Source organism: Triticum urartu, chromosome 4A (genome assembly GCF_056163025.1).
Source record: "Triticum urartu cultivar PI428250 chromosome 4A, HENAU_Tu73, whole genome shotgun sequence".
NCBI classification, from domain to species: domain Eukaryota; kingdom Viridiplantae; phylum Streptophyta; class Magnoliopsida; order Poales; family Poaceae; genus Triticum; species Triticum urartu.
This window is the reverse complement of record NC_141876.1, coordinates 342,915,126-342,930,709: the sequence shown is the minus strand read 5'-3', so window position 1 is coordinate 342,930,709 and position 15,584 is coordinate 342,915,126. Positions and strand designations below refer to the sequence as shown.

Here is a 15,584-nt window from a genome sequence, read left to right as displayed (position 1 = left end):
AAAAAGGTCTTTTCACGTCTGTCTTTAACACCATTAGTGAACAAAATGCACTAGAGTGTCATATTGGGAAAGAAATTTAGAGGAGATGTCAAACAGGGAAGAAAAATTTCTTCAGGGCCAAATAGGGAACCACATTTTAAGGTAGTGTCAAATAAGGAATTCTCTCTAGAAATATCAGGTGGAGATGCGCACTATATCTGGCAAAGTTTTGTGCCATCAACTAAAATTTATATTATTGTGCGTCAAATGCAGGTGCTCTGACAATAGCAAGTGCTTTACTTTATCTAGATTAATGACTATGATGGTAGTTTAAGGGCACCTACAATGCTGGCACCAAGGACGGGCTCCAAGATCCCAATCCTAGCCGTTTCCAGCGATTCCCTCCAATCCTGGCGAAATCTTTAACTTCGATGCCAGGTTAATCATCAAGCGGTACAGTTTTTTCTTCATACAAATCGAGCTTCCTATGATCTTACTTCTTGTGCATTATCTTACAATTCCATTTTATTTTCTTCACCATGCCAAGAGTAGATGCTCTGTTGTAGGATTGCTAGTTGGTCCATGTGTTGCTTGGTTAGTTCTCTGAAATTATGGCCTTGATATATAATTTGCTTCTGTCAGTAAACTTAATCTAAAAATCACATATGGAAGGGACTAGTCAGCCTGTATTATCCTTGTCCTAATTTTAACTTAGAATCTTCAAGATAACCTGAAGTATGCTTATCTTTCCTATAATACTTGTTGGAATTTAATTCCATTGATAAAGGTAGCATTAGTATCAAGCTAACTATTCAGTTTAACTCTAACCATTGACAACGTTGAACATTAATCATTCAAGTTCTTCCGTTTTGTACCAAGCTAAAGAACTGTGGGTTGAGCATATGTAATCGTGATAATTGCTTTGGGTTTAAACTCTATGAACCCAACTGTTTTTTCAGTTATCATCTCTGTCCATTTTGACTTTATTCATACACCACTGAATTGATCTGTTGTTGTCTTAGCTTCTAGCTTGATTTGAAAAACGTGTATTAGTGACAAAGCAATGAAAACATGAATCAATGTATTGTTAAGGTTTTGAGTTTTCCTGTAGATTATTGTCAGAGAGGACAACATTTTATTATGTGTGCATCTGTTTCTTTGTGAAACATGCATGTAAATAAAAATATGTGCTTATATATAGTTTTAAACATGATATTGTGTAGTAACAACACTGTTCTTTCTTGTTTTGCAGGTTTACTAAAGCTATCCGATAAAAATGTTCAAAGAAGTTGATGGTGGAAGTTACAGTAGAGTAACTGTTTCGACAACATTTTGCTATGGATCAGTCACACATGGGCATTTTTTATGGAACAAAATGCTTATTATTGCTGGATTTCTAGCCGTAGTTTGTATTTTTGATGTTAAAACCATGATTAGGACACCACGGTAGTGCTATGTTATTTGTGCGAATCGATATGTATAACTTGTGGTTAGTGTCTGTCAGTGGGTTGAAGTGTTATTTTGCTGATTATCTGTGTGTTTCATGTTTTTTACTTAGTACTTTGTGTCATTCCTGATTTTTCTTTTTTTTCAAGGAAATATACATAAATTTTGATTACTTCTGAATTGGTATGATGTTTCTGTAAAGAAACTGAGTCATTTTCATGATTCCTGAATATTACAATTTTGTTTACACTTTCTGGACGTGATCTCCACCCCTCCCCCCTGTTACCAAACTGGCATGGTAATCTCCCCGTGGTGTGGGAGAGGCCATGGAAATCCCCCCCTCAGGGAGAGGCCATGGAAATCCCCCCGAGGGGGATTAGAGCCCTGGGATGATCGGCCCTTGAAACCAAACGAGGCCTCAATGTGATCCTACAAACGAAAGGTCGTGCCTGCTTCAAACCTTTCGATGACCCAATTTAAATCTTCCGTGTTTTCTATAGGAATACCAGCCACTGACACGGTGCTAGGAGCAATCTTCAATTCTTCGTCGAGAGCAGAGGCAAGTAGTATTTGCTCTCAGGTATTATGGACCATTTACAACATTTATTAAGAACAGACAGCGTCCGGAGAGTAAGCATGCAGGATAAAATACTAGGGATTATCATGGCAAACACACAAAGATAATACATAAAAGTTCAAGCAAGCACCAGGAACTACTTGAGACAACACCATGAAACAAAATTACACGTACTACGTACACCATATCTGGCCCCCCCTACTTAACATTACAGCTTTCATCCGCACCACACACGAACGTGGTGGAAGGACGAGGCCTCCACAACATAGTAGGCAAAACAGCAAAACACAAACGAGGAGCTGCGTGCCAGCATAGGGGCGACCTAAGTACGTACATACTAACACAGCACAGCAGCAGCAACTTTCAACGCCTTCTCTACACATAACCATACACGCGTGCACTGCATATATAGTAGAAACAAAACACTACACATTCATCTATATTATACTATCACAGTAGAGGTACGGCAGATCCTCGGCGTTTCTCGATTTCTCTAACGATGATATGTCTTCTCTTTCTCCTCCACTGCCTTGCATTAAGTAGAGCGGGCCGAGGAGCAAAAAGGAGCATGAGCGCGCTGGGCAGTCACACCTCAAAGGGGGGAGGAGGGTGACTGGTCGACGCCCCAGGGGTAGCCCTCTGGTATGCATCCGAGGATGATTTCCTTCTGAAGCGACCACCTGGTAAACATAGTCCGTTCGAGTTTAGGTAAGAAGAACAATTAATTTAGTTCAACAAAAAAGAAGAACAATTAATTTTGTTTGTGTGGAAAAAGAATTTAATTAATGAACCACAAAAGATGATGTATATAGAATATAAATATACAAATAAATGAAAAATTCCATGCCGCATGCCATGTATCCATGTTTTCCCACACACTACCATGTGATTCTTACAAACTCTTCCATAATTGGTCAGTGAGTAGACAAAGACAGCATCAACAAGGGATAATAAGTAAATCTTCCAACAGGAATCTGACAAGTCAAACGAAGTTGTGGACTTGGAAAGCGGAACGATGATTAATTGTACAAGTATCCCTGTTTCTTGAAATCATCTACAACCACATCACTGTCTAAGTCGTAATATTTTACCCAAGATAGATAAACTGATTCAACCTCAAGCACAGATCTGCAAAATAATATACCAGAACCTGTTCCACATCAAAGTATCTGTTTCCATACAGAAATACAAACAAAAAGAGGTTCCTCGTAAGCATAGGTATAACCAGAGCATATCCATAAGTAAATTAACTGCACCCACGGCACACAAATTCACAATATGTAGGTTTGTCTTAAGGCTAACTTAACCAACTGTTAGAAAAGTTTTCTAATATTTACACTGTCAAATATATAAAGTATAAAGGTAGAAGATTTTGGTATATTTTTCTACAAACTTGGTCAAACTTGAAAAAAAAATTGTCTTGGCACAACCTAGAACTTCCAAGTATTTTGGAACGGAGAAGTATGAACTCTTGTGTGCACTCTGGAGACTTGGTGACCAATTAGAAATAGTATTACTACTAGGTCTATGCTCTTGGCTTGACGAACGGTCCATTGCTGGCTTCGCTATCCAACGTCAAGTGGGGTCGGGAGAGCTGGCTTCAATTAGGCCAACACCCCATTGACAACTTCACGCACACAAGGAGTACTAGATAAAGCAGCTCCATACTGGTACAGATCCATTTTTTGTTCTTCTACGAACAGAAAACAGAAAGGCGTCGCTATTTTCTCTTGGAAGGCAAACCTTACAGCCTGATAGCTACACTTATCCGGTTGCCGCTGCATTTCAAAGACACCACATAAATGGTAACTTATCGAACACGATGATATCCAGTCATGATCCCACGAAAGACCCGAGAGCTAAGGGCATGTACAATGATGACATATGGATAAAATTAGATACATATGCCCCATGACAAAAAGTAATTTAAGGCACCTATATTAATTTTTTCTCTTTAATACAAGCTATCACTAGTGGGTCTTATTAAAAAATAAAAAATAAGGACTCTAGTACAAATGCATCTCTACTTTTCACTCCAACTTTTTCAGCTTTTATCATCGGATCACACTTTTTCTTTTCAAGCACCCGCCTTCCGGAGAGGATCCCACTTCCCTATCCGAAACTACTTTACGTCATATCCGATCCTACATGGAATGCGAGGTAAAGCACTTGCCCGGGCAGAAATGTCCAAAATGTCCCTAGCCCCGTCTAGACACTTCCGAACTCCAGGACAAAAGCCACATAGACGAAACCTACACATCCCGGGCATTCCCCGTCGCACACATGGACGCGGCTACGAAATGGCCGAACTGCCCCTACCGTAAAAAAAATTAATGCGAGAAGTTGGATGAGGGGCACGGGAGCTCACCGCCGCCGGCGAACGGGGAGATGGGCGGCGTGGATCCTAGCGGCGAGGCTGGCGGCGTGCTGGCCGCGCTCCTCGGCGACGAGGGGTACCCCGCCGGCCGCTTAATCATGATGCTGCGCGTGACTTTCATCGGCGCATCCTCGCCGCCGGCCGGCGTGGTAGGTGGGATCACCATCGCGGCGCCCGGAGCCACATCTGAACGACCCAACGCGACAAAAAACAACAACAAAACAGCTGGTCAGATTGATGGTACAAAGATCTGGCGAGGGTTAACAATATGTCGATCTTTAGCGGGCAGCGGTCACCGTTGATCTTGACGGCGGCGGGGCGGACGGCGAGTTTGCGGAGGCGGCCGAGACCGATGTCCGGTTGGGGCCCCGCGACGGTGTCGTCCCACAGCTTGTCGAGGAGGCCCATACCTCGTCCCCAATTACCAGACTGCCGCTGAGATGGATGGACCGATCCGAACAGCCCACTACCAGTCTCCCCAAGTTTCCGGATCTGAGAGAAGGGGAAGAGTGCAAGTGAGACGAGCAGGAGCTTATTTATAGAGCGGCTTGGCCTTTCCCCGTGAACCTGGTCTACGGAGCTCTGTGGGAATGCAGGTGGGCCCAAACTGAAATGTCTCTTTTGCGGGGTTGCAAAGCGTTGGCGGGGGCGCAGGTGGGCCCCGCTGCGGATAAGATCGATGGGTTGTGCTCGTGGGATGGCCCTCCTGCTGGCCTCTCACGACGCGCCAAGTGGGAGGCCGCCATACCGGGCGTCACGTGAGTAGGTGACAAGCCTGTGCCCACCGGGTGTAGAGACAACCATATTAGGACGGATACACTGTACTGTGTGGGTAATGGACGAGGCGACCTACGGTTTTTTTTTCTTTTGAGGCATAGAAGAGCGACCCGGATTTTTAGGACATGCGGCCACACGCAGCCTATATGCAAGACGTCCGCCTGTGCATGGTGAGGACTACTTTTAATGAATAACACTAACGCCCACGCGTGTGGTGAGAGAAAAATCCGTCCATATGCGGGATCAGCTCTTGTGCTGGGAATATTGTGCGGGGTCAACCAATGCTTGACACATGGCTAGATAGACCCCACTTATGAAAAACTGTTTTTCTTTTTAATTACTGAAATTCCCTTATCTTCTCTCCTCCCGAAGGGGTCTGGCATATCTTTGATGCGAACGTCTCCGACAATTCGATGTCTCCCGACACCACCGGCGTCGTCTAGGTAGGGATTCGCATCGCCGGCCAGTCCATGGATAGCACATATGCGCCGCTGCAGTGCTAGTGTCGTCTTCCTCAAGGCGGGCTTCCCCTCTGACATCCTCTCCATGTCCTTGGACCCCTCCACCGGCGCGCTCGCTGGCTTCGCCTCAGGTGGCGTCCTCGTCGCAGATATCGCCCAAACCACCTGTAACGACCGGAGACCGACGCTCCAGACGCCTTCCATGTTCTTCGTTATCGATGTGTGTGTTTTATTTGTTTGTTGCATTCATCATGGCATCATCCGCATAGCATCCGCATGTTTTCTTAAAACTTGCATCCGCTCGTAGTCGTCACTTCTTCCTTGTCTCTGTTGACCTTCTCTTGGATCAACCGGACCACTCTTCTCTCTCCTCTTTGAGCCCATCAAACCCTCTTGTCTTGTTGATCTCTCTCAAACCCCCTTGTGTGCGTCCGAAACTTCCTTGAATCCGAACCGGGATGTCGTTACCGATGGGTCCGGATCGTCTCCAAATATCCCTAAAATATCTTTGATTCTTTGTTAAGCTGTCCTAGCCTATTTTTCCGAACCATCCGATTCCGATCGGAGGGACCACATACCCCTAAACCTAACCCCCTCGCTATATATAATAGCCTAACCTGAGACCAAATCCCTAATTTCTAGGGATCCTCCTAGCCGCCGCGTTATCTCCCTCGGGATCCAGATCCACCCACTCTCCCTCGATTTCCCCAGCGAGCCAACCACCACAGCGCAGTGCCACTCCTTCTCCTGCCCAAGCCATGCCTCGTCCTTGGCCTCCTGCCTCGTCCTCCCCTACGCCGCATCACCACGGGGCTCCCGCTCAGGAGGAGCACCCGAGCACGCCCGGGGCCGCATCGACCACGGCCAGGGCATGCCCCTGCTTCCTTTTCTCTCCCTCTGGTTCTCCCTCCCCTCTGGTCTCAAACTCTCTTGCTTTCTCTGTGTTATGCAGGATGCCATGGGGGCACCTCGCTCGAGCTCCGCCTCCGCTTCTGGTTCGCCGCCGCTACCGCTCCCCTGCGTCTGCCTATGAGCTCCGCCGCCGCAGACCAAGCCACCGCCGTTCCCAAGGCCCTGCCTCTTCTGCCCACGACACCGCTGCTGCCCTGCTCGCTCGCACCAAGTTCATCTTCGCACCAAGTCGCCGCCGCCAAGACCTGGCCTCGCCGGATCCGCCTCCCACCGCCGGGAATCGATTCCCCTCGACCTCACCCCCGCCTCCGGTGGTCGTTCCGCCGTCTACCGTCGCCGGAAGCACCGGCGCAGCCACCGCTCGTCTTCCTGGGACACACGCAACGCCAAAGTCCCTGCGCCCGTTGACCCGGCCTTGTGGGCCTCGTCCCTGCCCGGCCTGCCTAGCCTGCCACACCGACTGGGCCTCAGCCTACTAGGTGAGGCCACCCCCAGCGTCCACTGTCCCATGCAGCCCGTTGGCAGTTTCGGCCCGTTCACTATTTTTCTGCCGAACGAATTTAGCATTATCCCAGGATTTACTGCAGTTTTACAGAAAACCCTCATGTTCATGCATATCATATCTCACTAACCGTGCATCGAATTAAAATAATTTATATATGTAAAATGCTTAGAATTTCATCTAGTTTCATAATATGTTGCTTTCATCCATGTTTAAAATGTTGAAAATGTTGTTTGCATTTAATTTGCTAAATGCCATGCTAAAATGATTTATTTAATAACTAAATAACCGTAGCTCCGAATTTAATAATCTTTATATGTAAATGGGGTATAAAAATGCATAGTTTAACATGGTGGCATTACTTTGCATGTTTAACAACTCTGAAACTATGTATAGGGCAGAACAGTAGCAAATTTGAAATATGCACCTGGTTTCTTTTCGGAATTGTTGTTTGTTTTTTCCGGCCTCATTTAAACTTGCTTAAATGTGTAGTTTACATATGCTTCACCTCTTGTCATGTTTAATAACATTTAATATTGTTGGGTACATAAACGAGAGTGAACTAAATATTTGAATGTGGTGTTTCGTCAATATGCAACTCGTTGCATATTGAGCTCCACTTAACTTGTAGTATTGTTTGTGCACTTTGCCATGCCATGAATCATTAAACCGGACATGCATCATACTTGATTGTGCATCATGCCATGATTATGCTTGTTGGTTTACCATGTTGTTTGCTTCTTTCCGGTTGTGCTTTTTCTCGATAGTTCCTGTTTCATTGCGTCGTGAGGATTCGTTCGACTACGTTGGTTCATATTCTTCATGGATTTAGTCTTCTTCCTAGCGGATTTCAGGCAAGATGACCATCACCTTGGATCTCACTACTATCTTTGCTTTGCTAGTTGTCTCGATACTATCACTGTGTCGCGCTACCTACCACTTGTTTCTCAAGCCTCCCAAATTGCCATGACAGCCTCTAACCTTTTCACCACCCCAGCAAACCGTTGTTTGGCTATGTTACCGCTTTGCTCAGCCTCTCTTATAGCGTTGACAGTTGTAGGTTCAGTTGCAGGTTGTTCCATGTTGGGACATGGATATCATGGGTATCATGGGATATCACAATATCTCTTATTTAATTAATGCATCTATATACTTGGTCAAGGGTGGAAGGCTCGGCCTTTTTCCTGGTGTTTTGTTCCACTCTTGTCGCCCTAGTTTTCGTCATACTCGTGTTATGTTCCTTGATTTTGCGTCCCTAACACGATGAGGGTTTATGGGCCCCTCTTGACAGTTTGCTTTGCATAAAACTCTTCCAGCAAGGGCCAACATTGGTTTTACCATTTGCCTAATAACAACTAAAACTTGCATAGGGACCCGCTGGCACCCGAGGTCTCTTAATCAACCCGCCAGGCCCGTGCTCGTCATGAGTGTTGGTCCACCTACCTAGCAGTCGGTGGTGCTGCCTTGGGGCATCTCGATGGTATTTTGGCTACCGTGCACTTATCATAGACGGTGTTGTCCTGAGAACGAGATATGCGCGGCTCCTATTGGGGTATCGACGCACCAGGTGGTCTTACTGGTTTTGTTTTACCATTGTCAAAATGTCTTGTGCACCGGATCCCGAGTTTGATCGGATGTCCCGCGATGGAGGATTGTCTCCACGGATCGTGAGCTTGTCGTGGGCTAAGTTGGGACACCCCTGCAGGGTTTAATCTTTCGAGAGCCATGCCCGTAGTTATGTGGCAGATGGGAGTTTTTAATGTCCGGTTATAGAGAACTTGACACCAGATTCGAATTAAAATACACCAACCGTGTGTGTAATCGTGACTGTCTCTGTTCGATGAGGTTCAGGAAGAGAACACGGTTTGGGTTATGTTTGAATGTAAGTAGTTCAGGATCACTTCTTGATCATTACTAGTTCGCGGCCGTTGCGTAGTTTCTCATCTTACTCTTATACTCTTAAGTTAGCCACCATATATTGCTTAGTCGCTTGCTACAACCTCACCACTTATCCTTTCCATACCCATTAAGCTTTGCTAGTCTTGATACCCATGGTAATGGGATTGTTGAGTCCTCGTGGCTCACAGATACTACAACAACAGTTGCAAGCACAGGTAATGCAATGATCTGACATGAGAGCGATGCTTGATTTCTTTTTTAGTTCTTCTTCTTTGATTAAGGGATTAGGTTCCGGGTCGGGGAGCCTGGGATTAGCAGGGTGTATGTCGTTCTTCTTTTTCGCTTGATTTCATCCGTAGTCGGATCCTGCTTTTCTGTATGATGATTGTTATGTATTGATGAACTGTTGTATTCATGATGTAGCTTGTGGCGAGTGTAAGCCTTTATCTTGTATTCTCATCCATTCAGTACATGGTATGTTGTGATGATATCCACCTTGCTATGCGCTCGAAATGCGGTTGTGCCCCAATCATGAATTCATCACGTGATTGGGATAGAATCACATCTTGGGCGCTACAAGTTGGTATCAGAGCCTTGCCGACCTTAGGAGCCCCCTTGATTGATCGAACCGCTGCTGTTGTTGAGTCTAGAAAAAAACTATTTCGAGTCTTAGTTATATCGAAGAGTAGGAATTCTTTTTACTCCTTATCCCCTTCGTCGCTCTGGTGAGGACTCCTGACGTAGATGTTTCGACTTCACTCTCCTCTTTTCACTCAATTTTTTTAGGATCACGCGGGTATTGTCGGATCGTTGCGATATCATTGTGAGGGGAATTCTGTCTTGGTGCCTCCTGTCATTTAGGGGTTGTGGCAGTGTCCGGGGAGTTGAGATCCAAGGTGTTTTTGTCATAGTGCTAATCATTTCAGTTCCGGAATACCAGAGGACGCAGACATCGAAAACGCTTCTATACTCTTTGTGGTGAGAGTAGTTTGACGATACCCAGTACCGGGGAGAGTGATCAGATGTATTGCCACATCTAGTATATCGGATGTTTTCAAAGGTCTGAGGTACTCGGTTTTCGAGGTTTTCTTGGTTATGTGTTGACGGATGGATACAATTGGAGTGTAGGATTTGTTAGTTGTTTGAGATATGTGTGCCTCCCTATATCCCCAACACCAGATTGCATAACCAGAAAGTTTCGGGAGTTTATAGGTGGGAATTCAATTATCACGTAGGATATCTTTCCAGCAGACACATGATACGATATGGGGTCTATCATATGTTTGTTCTGGCTTATTATGCAAGTCTATCCTTTGTTTTGTTTTGAGTTGTGGTATTCGAGTTGCTTCAATGCCAAGTGTTGATTCCATACCTTTCCTAAGCGGCGTTCTCATATTTCGATGTGAATGCTAACCCTTTCCATCATCGAGATGGTCATGTCAATTATTTTCCAATCGGTGTGCTTCTCGTCAAGATGATCCTATCATTTTCCCCATTCGCAAGATCACTTCTCAGTTTTCCCAACGGTGTTTGTTTCGTCCGTCCCAAATTGCATTTATTTTTCCACCATCCCACCCTTTTTCTTCAAGGATTCAGATTTCTTAACCATGTATCCTTTTATTTGTGAGAAGCCTCTTCATTCTTTTCCTTCAATGCTCTTACCTGGTGATTCCTCGTGAAGATGCTCAGGAGCTATAAGTGCATCATGTCGGTGTCAAAACCGGCAGATCTCGGGTAGGGGGTCCCGAACTGTGCGTCTAGGATCGACGGTGACAGGAGACGGGGGACATGATGTTTACCCAGGTTCGGGCCCTCTCTATGGAGGTAATACCCTGCTTCCTGCTTGATTGATCTTGATGAATATGAGTATTACAAGAGTTGATCTACCACGAGATCGTAATGGCTAAACCCTAGAAGTCTAGCCTATGAATATGGTAATGAGTATATGTGGTGTCCTTTCCGGACTATCCCCTTCGGTTTATATAGACACCAAGGGGATCTAGGGTTTACATGGAGTCGGTTGCATAAGAAGGAATCTTTGGTAGCCAAGCTTGCCTTCCATGCCAAGTAGAGTCCAATCCGGACACGGTGCAGTCTTCGGCCTTCATGTCTTCACAACCCATCAGTCCGGCCCATGGATAACAAGCCGGACGCCCGAGGACCCCTTAGTCCAGGACTCCCTCAGTAGCCCCTGAACCTGGCTTCAATGACGAGCTGTCAGGCACGAAGATTGTCTTCGGAATTGCAAGGCGGGTTCCCCTTTCTCTGAACTCCAAGATAGTCTTCGGATGCGATGATAGTATCCAGACCTGTTACATACCACACACAGCCGCAGAGAGAATATATTTTCACACGAATTCTATCCGCTGACAGCTTTTCACAACACGACATTATGTTTGTCCGGTCATAATTTCGAACCGCTTTTCATCTGCCGTTCCACATTTTGAGACGCGGTTGCCATTGGCACGTCTTGTCAAAGCAGAGATCGTGTCCCCTTATCATGAGATTCTCATCAATACGGGCATGGGTAACCTAACTGTGCCGTTTATACAGCCCTTGGCAATAGGCGGGTTTTTAGGATGAGTGGGGAGGCGCTTGATATTCGCGGCCTTTATAAGGGGATAAGGACACTCTCCCTTTACCCACACCCTTCTTCACCTTCAGTCCATCGGTCCTCGAGCTCTAGCGCCCAAGCTTTAGCTTTTCCTTGTTCGAGAAGGCACTCTAATCATGTCCGGATCTGGAGCTGGAGGCAAGTGGATGGCTTCCTCCGTTGAGAATAAGGACATCACGGAGCTACGGGAAGCCGACTATTTAGCCAAGGAGATTGCTCACCGACTCCCAGAAAAAGGGAAAATCATCCCTACCCCCGAGCCCTATGAGAGGGTTGTGTTTCTCACACACTTCGTCCGTGGGCTGGGATTCCCTCTTCATCCATTTGTCCATGGATTGATGTTTTACTATGGGCTGGACTTCCACGATCTGGCCCCCAACTTTATCCTCAACATCTCCTCATTCATAGTTGTGTGTGAAGCCTTTCTCCGCATCCCACCTCACTTGGGCCTATGGCTGAAGACTTTTAATGTAAAGCCAAAGGTGGTGCACGGCCAACAGGCCGAGTGCGGAGGTGCCATGGCGGGCAAGATGCCCAATACCACCTGGATCGAATGCTCCTTTGTAGAGACGGTGAAGGGCAGTCGGGGTGGTTCTATATCACCGAGCCGCGTGACGCCAACTGGGTGGCGGCTCCCAAATTCCGATCTGGAGTCCCGATGTGGCTTACCTCCTGGCAAGAGATGGGCCTGACCTGGGGATCTTTGGAAGAGATCACAGGGCTCCAAACGTGCCTCTAGAATATGGTAACCCGGAAGATCAAGCTCGTTGATGTGGTCATGCTTGTACGCTGGATCCTTCCGTGTCAGCGTCGGACCTGTTATTTGTGGGAGTTCGATTCGGCCAAGCACCAGACGCTGCTAAGGCTTTTTGGCACGACGCGCGAAGATATCTGGAAGGTGCTCTTCAAGGGCAGCGAGACACCGCCACCCTTGACCAAAGATCGCAGGCTCAACTTTAAGCGTCAGGCCAATTCGGTAAGCCATCAAGGTATAGTCTTTAAGGACACACTTTGAGGAAGGATACTAAGCGTTCTTATCAATTTCTTTTCCAGTCCTGGGTCGACCTAGTGGGACGGATTAATAGTCCGGCTCTGCTGCCTAAAGACGAAGAAACCCCACTCCTTACGAAGATGCTATTTCCGGCGCCTTACGACGTACCAGAGAAGAAGGTCAAAACCATAGCCAAGGGGGCCAGGAGAGGGCTTCGCCGAAGGAGCACCTTGGTCATCTCGTCTGACGATGAGACATACCCCTCAGCCACCAACGATGACGACGAGGAGGGAGGCGACTCCCCTCATGCAAGAGGAAGGGAGAAAAGGGAGGCCTCCACGAGTTTGGAGGCGGAAGCGCCCAAGAGGCGGAGAGGCTCCTTCGCGGATAACTCCGCGTGGGATGTTGATAGCAGTCCGGAGCGACCTTGCCGGACCAAGCCTCGGGCCGCCTCATGAGTACCAGAATCAAAAACATTTGGCCTTCTCGGTTTGTAATATTGATACATCTTAAACCTTGTCATTGCAGTCCGGCACGCGATGGCTCCCCGCGATCCTCGACAAAGGATTCATTGGACTCAAAGGAGATGGCTAGCATGTCTCCGCCACCTGCTCATTCCATCTTACCCAAGGGTGATGACGAGGTGGTGTACAAAAAGACTTTCCCAGGCCGGGGGAGATTCCAGAGACCATCACTACTAGGGAAAAGGCTAGCAGCAGTGCGGGTTTTAGGTGTATCAGTAGCATGGGGACCGGCGCTACTAATAAGGCGCTACAGCTAACACGTAGCAGTAGCGCGTGCTCACCAGCGCTACTGCTACACAAGTGTAGCAGCAGCGCGCTTAATGGAAGCTCGCTACTGCTAATAGCTATAGCGCGCTTCTCCTGTGCGCGCTATTGCTACTACCGCGCTGCTGCTAACTTTTCTCCACTCGCTACTGCTAATTTTAGTAGTTTTTTGTTATTTTTCTGTTTTGTATTTGAACATGCTTTATAGAAGAATCTTTAGCACATACAAATGTCATCATGATACACATACAAATGCCTGCGAGACCACAAATGTAATCATAGCATATACTTACAAATAGTCTCATCATAATCATCATCCAACACAAAGTGGTATCTTGTCATCATCTCAAAAATAGCGATACATGCAAGTCTCGAATACTTGCAACTACAACGTCATCCATCTAAACAAAGGTATACGCGAGAAGAGCTATCACTATGAGTGAGAGCGGAACTATGCAGTACATGAGGTGGCGGTTACGAGTCCTCTCTCGCGCTAGCGTGAACCTCAAGTAACTAGCTTCTCCTTCTTGTCTGCTTTTGAAGCCTTTATGGCTAGCGCCCGAGAACCCATTCACTTGCGCCTGACAGTCATGCCACTCGTTGTACACCCCCAGAACCTTCCCTTTGTACACGACATAGCACTTCCATCTCGCCATCAAGAAACTAGGTACCTGTTAGAGATGCATGTTCATGAAGAGGATGTACAATCATATATATGCAACAAAATATACTAGAGCAACACCGAAAAAGAAAGGGTTAGCAACTAGATGCAACATACAGTACGCAAATTAATTAACTAGAGGTACGCAGGTCATCGTACGCAAACTAACAAAGTAGCGTTACGCAATTTCGGCAGGGATCGTAGACATCACAAAGTTTCATCGCTACAAAAAGTATACAAGTTCAATCGACACATATCATCATCTGCATCATAAATCACTAGAAGTTCCATCCTTCCATATCATCGAGGATGGACCCTAGCTTCTTGAACGGCGTGAGGTCTAGACATTGCATGCCTATGCGAGTTCGGACGTCAGCTCGTGATATAGGGCCGTGGTGGAACATCCCCTTCTCATCGACGACTTCTTTCATGATGATCGTCGCAATGTCGCTTTGGATGCGAAAGAAGTCATCTCTAAGTTTATAATCCGCTTCTCCATGAGATTCTAGCCACTTGTGGATATGATCATCATTTCTGCTTTTCATGCGAAGCTTTTGGTGATCCGTGTTGAACTGAATCATGAGATGGACGATGTAGAATCCATCCTTCTTTCTTGGTTTTGGGACATGGATGCAGGAGAAGTTAGTTTTATGCGCGAAACCCATCTTCTTGTTCCTTTGTTTCCTGATCTGCATGTGGCCACCTCTAATGCTGAAGCCTTGGAGAGCATCATCTAGAATATTCATTATGTGGGTGTAGTCTTTTTTCTCGTAGTCTCTGGAAGGGTCAAAATACACGGCGTGGGAGACTTGCGGGTAAAGAACGATAAGGACGGCGCGCCCGTTGCTGCGGGGAAAAGACACCTCAAATTATTCCCCATATGAGAGAGAATGAATGATTGAAATGCACGAAAGGGTTGTCTGGAACTAACTTACTTTGGATGATAAGGCACGAGAACAATTTCCCAGTCCTTATTCTGTACCATGAAGTTTTGGAGGTACTCTCTAGCAGTTTCACGCTCAAAATCGCCGAGACTCAAGAAAGACTCGTTGTAGGATCGAAAGTATGTCTAGAGGGGGGGGGTGATTAGACTACTTGACCAAATAAAAACTTAACCTTTTCCCAATTTTAGTTCTTGGCAGATTTTAGCTATTGTAGGACAAGTCAAGCAATCATCACACAATTCAAGCAAGCATGCAAAGAGTATATTGGCAGCGGAAAGTATAGCATGCAACTTGCAAGAATGTAAAGGGAAGGGTTTGGAGAATTCAAACGCAATTGGAGACACGGATGTTTTTCCCGTGGTTCGGATAGGTGGTGCTATCCTACATCCACGTTGATGGAGACTTCAACCCACGAAGGGTAACGATTGCGCGAGTCCACGGAGGGCTCCACCCACGAAGGGTAATGGTTGCGCGAGTCCACGGAGGGCTCCACCCACGAAGGGTCCACGAAGAAGCAACCACCCACGAAGGGTCCACGAAGAAGCAACCTTGTCTATCCCACCATGGCCATCGCCCACGAAGGACTTGCCTCACTAGCGGTAGATCTTCACGAAGTAGGCGATCTCCTTGCCCTTACAAACTCCTTGGTTCAACTC

The 15,584-nt window shown here is 46.5% G+C and overlaps 1 protein-coding gene across 1 annotated transcript; it reads right to left on the bottom strand.

Annotated features, from left to right (window-relative positions):
- Positions 1 to 2,106: 2,106 nt before the first annotated feature.
- On the bottom strand, positions 2,107 to 4,896 carry LOC125551389 (dormancy-associated protein homolog 3). The gene is made up of 3 exons (XM_048714606.2): positions 4,676 to 4,896; positions 4,371 to 4,565; positions 2,107 to 2,682 (listed from the first exon to the last, which is right to left on the bottom strand). Exons 1-3 carry the CDS (start codon positions 4,785 to 4,787, stop codon positions 2,588 to 2,590), a joined length of 402 nt encoding a protein of 133 aa, XP_048570563.1. The 5' UTR covers positions 4,788 to 4,896; the 3' UTR covers positions 2,107 to 2,587.
- Positions 4,897 to 15,584: the final 10,688 nt, after the last annotated feature.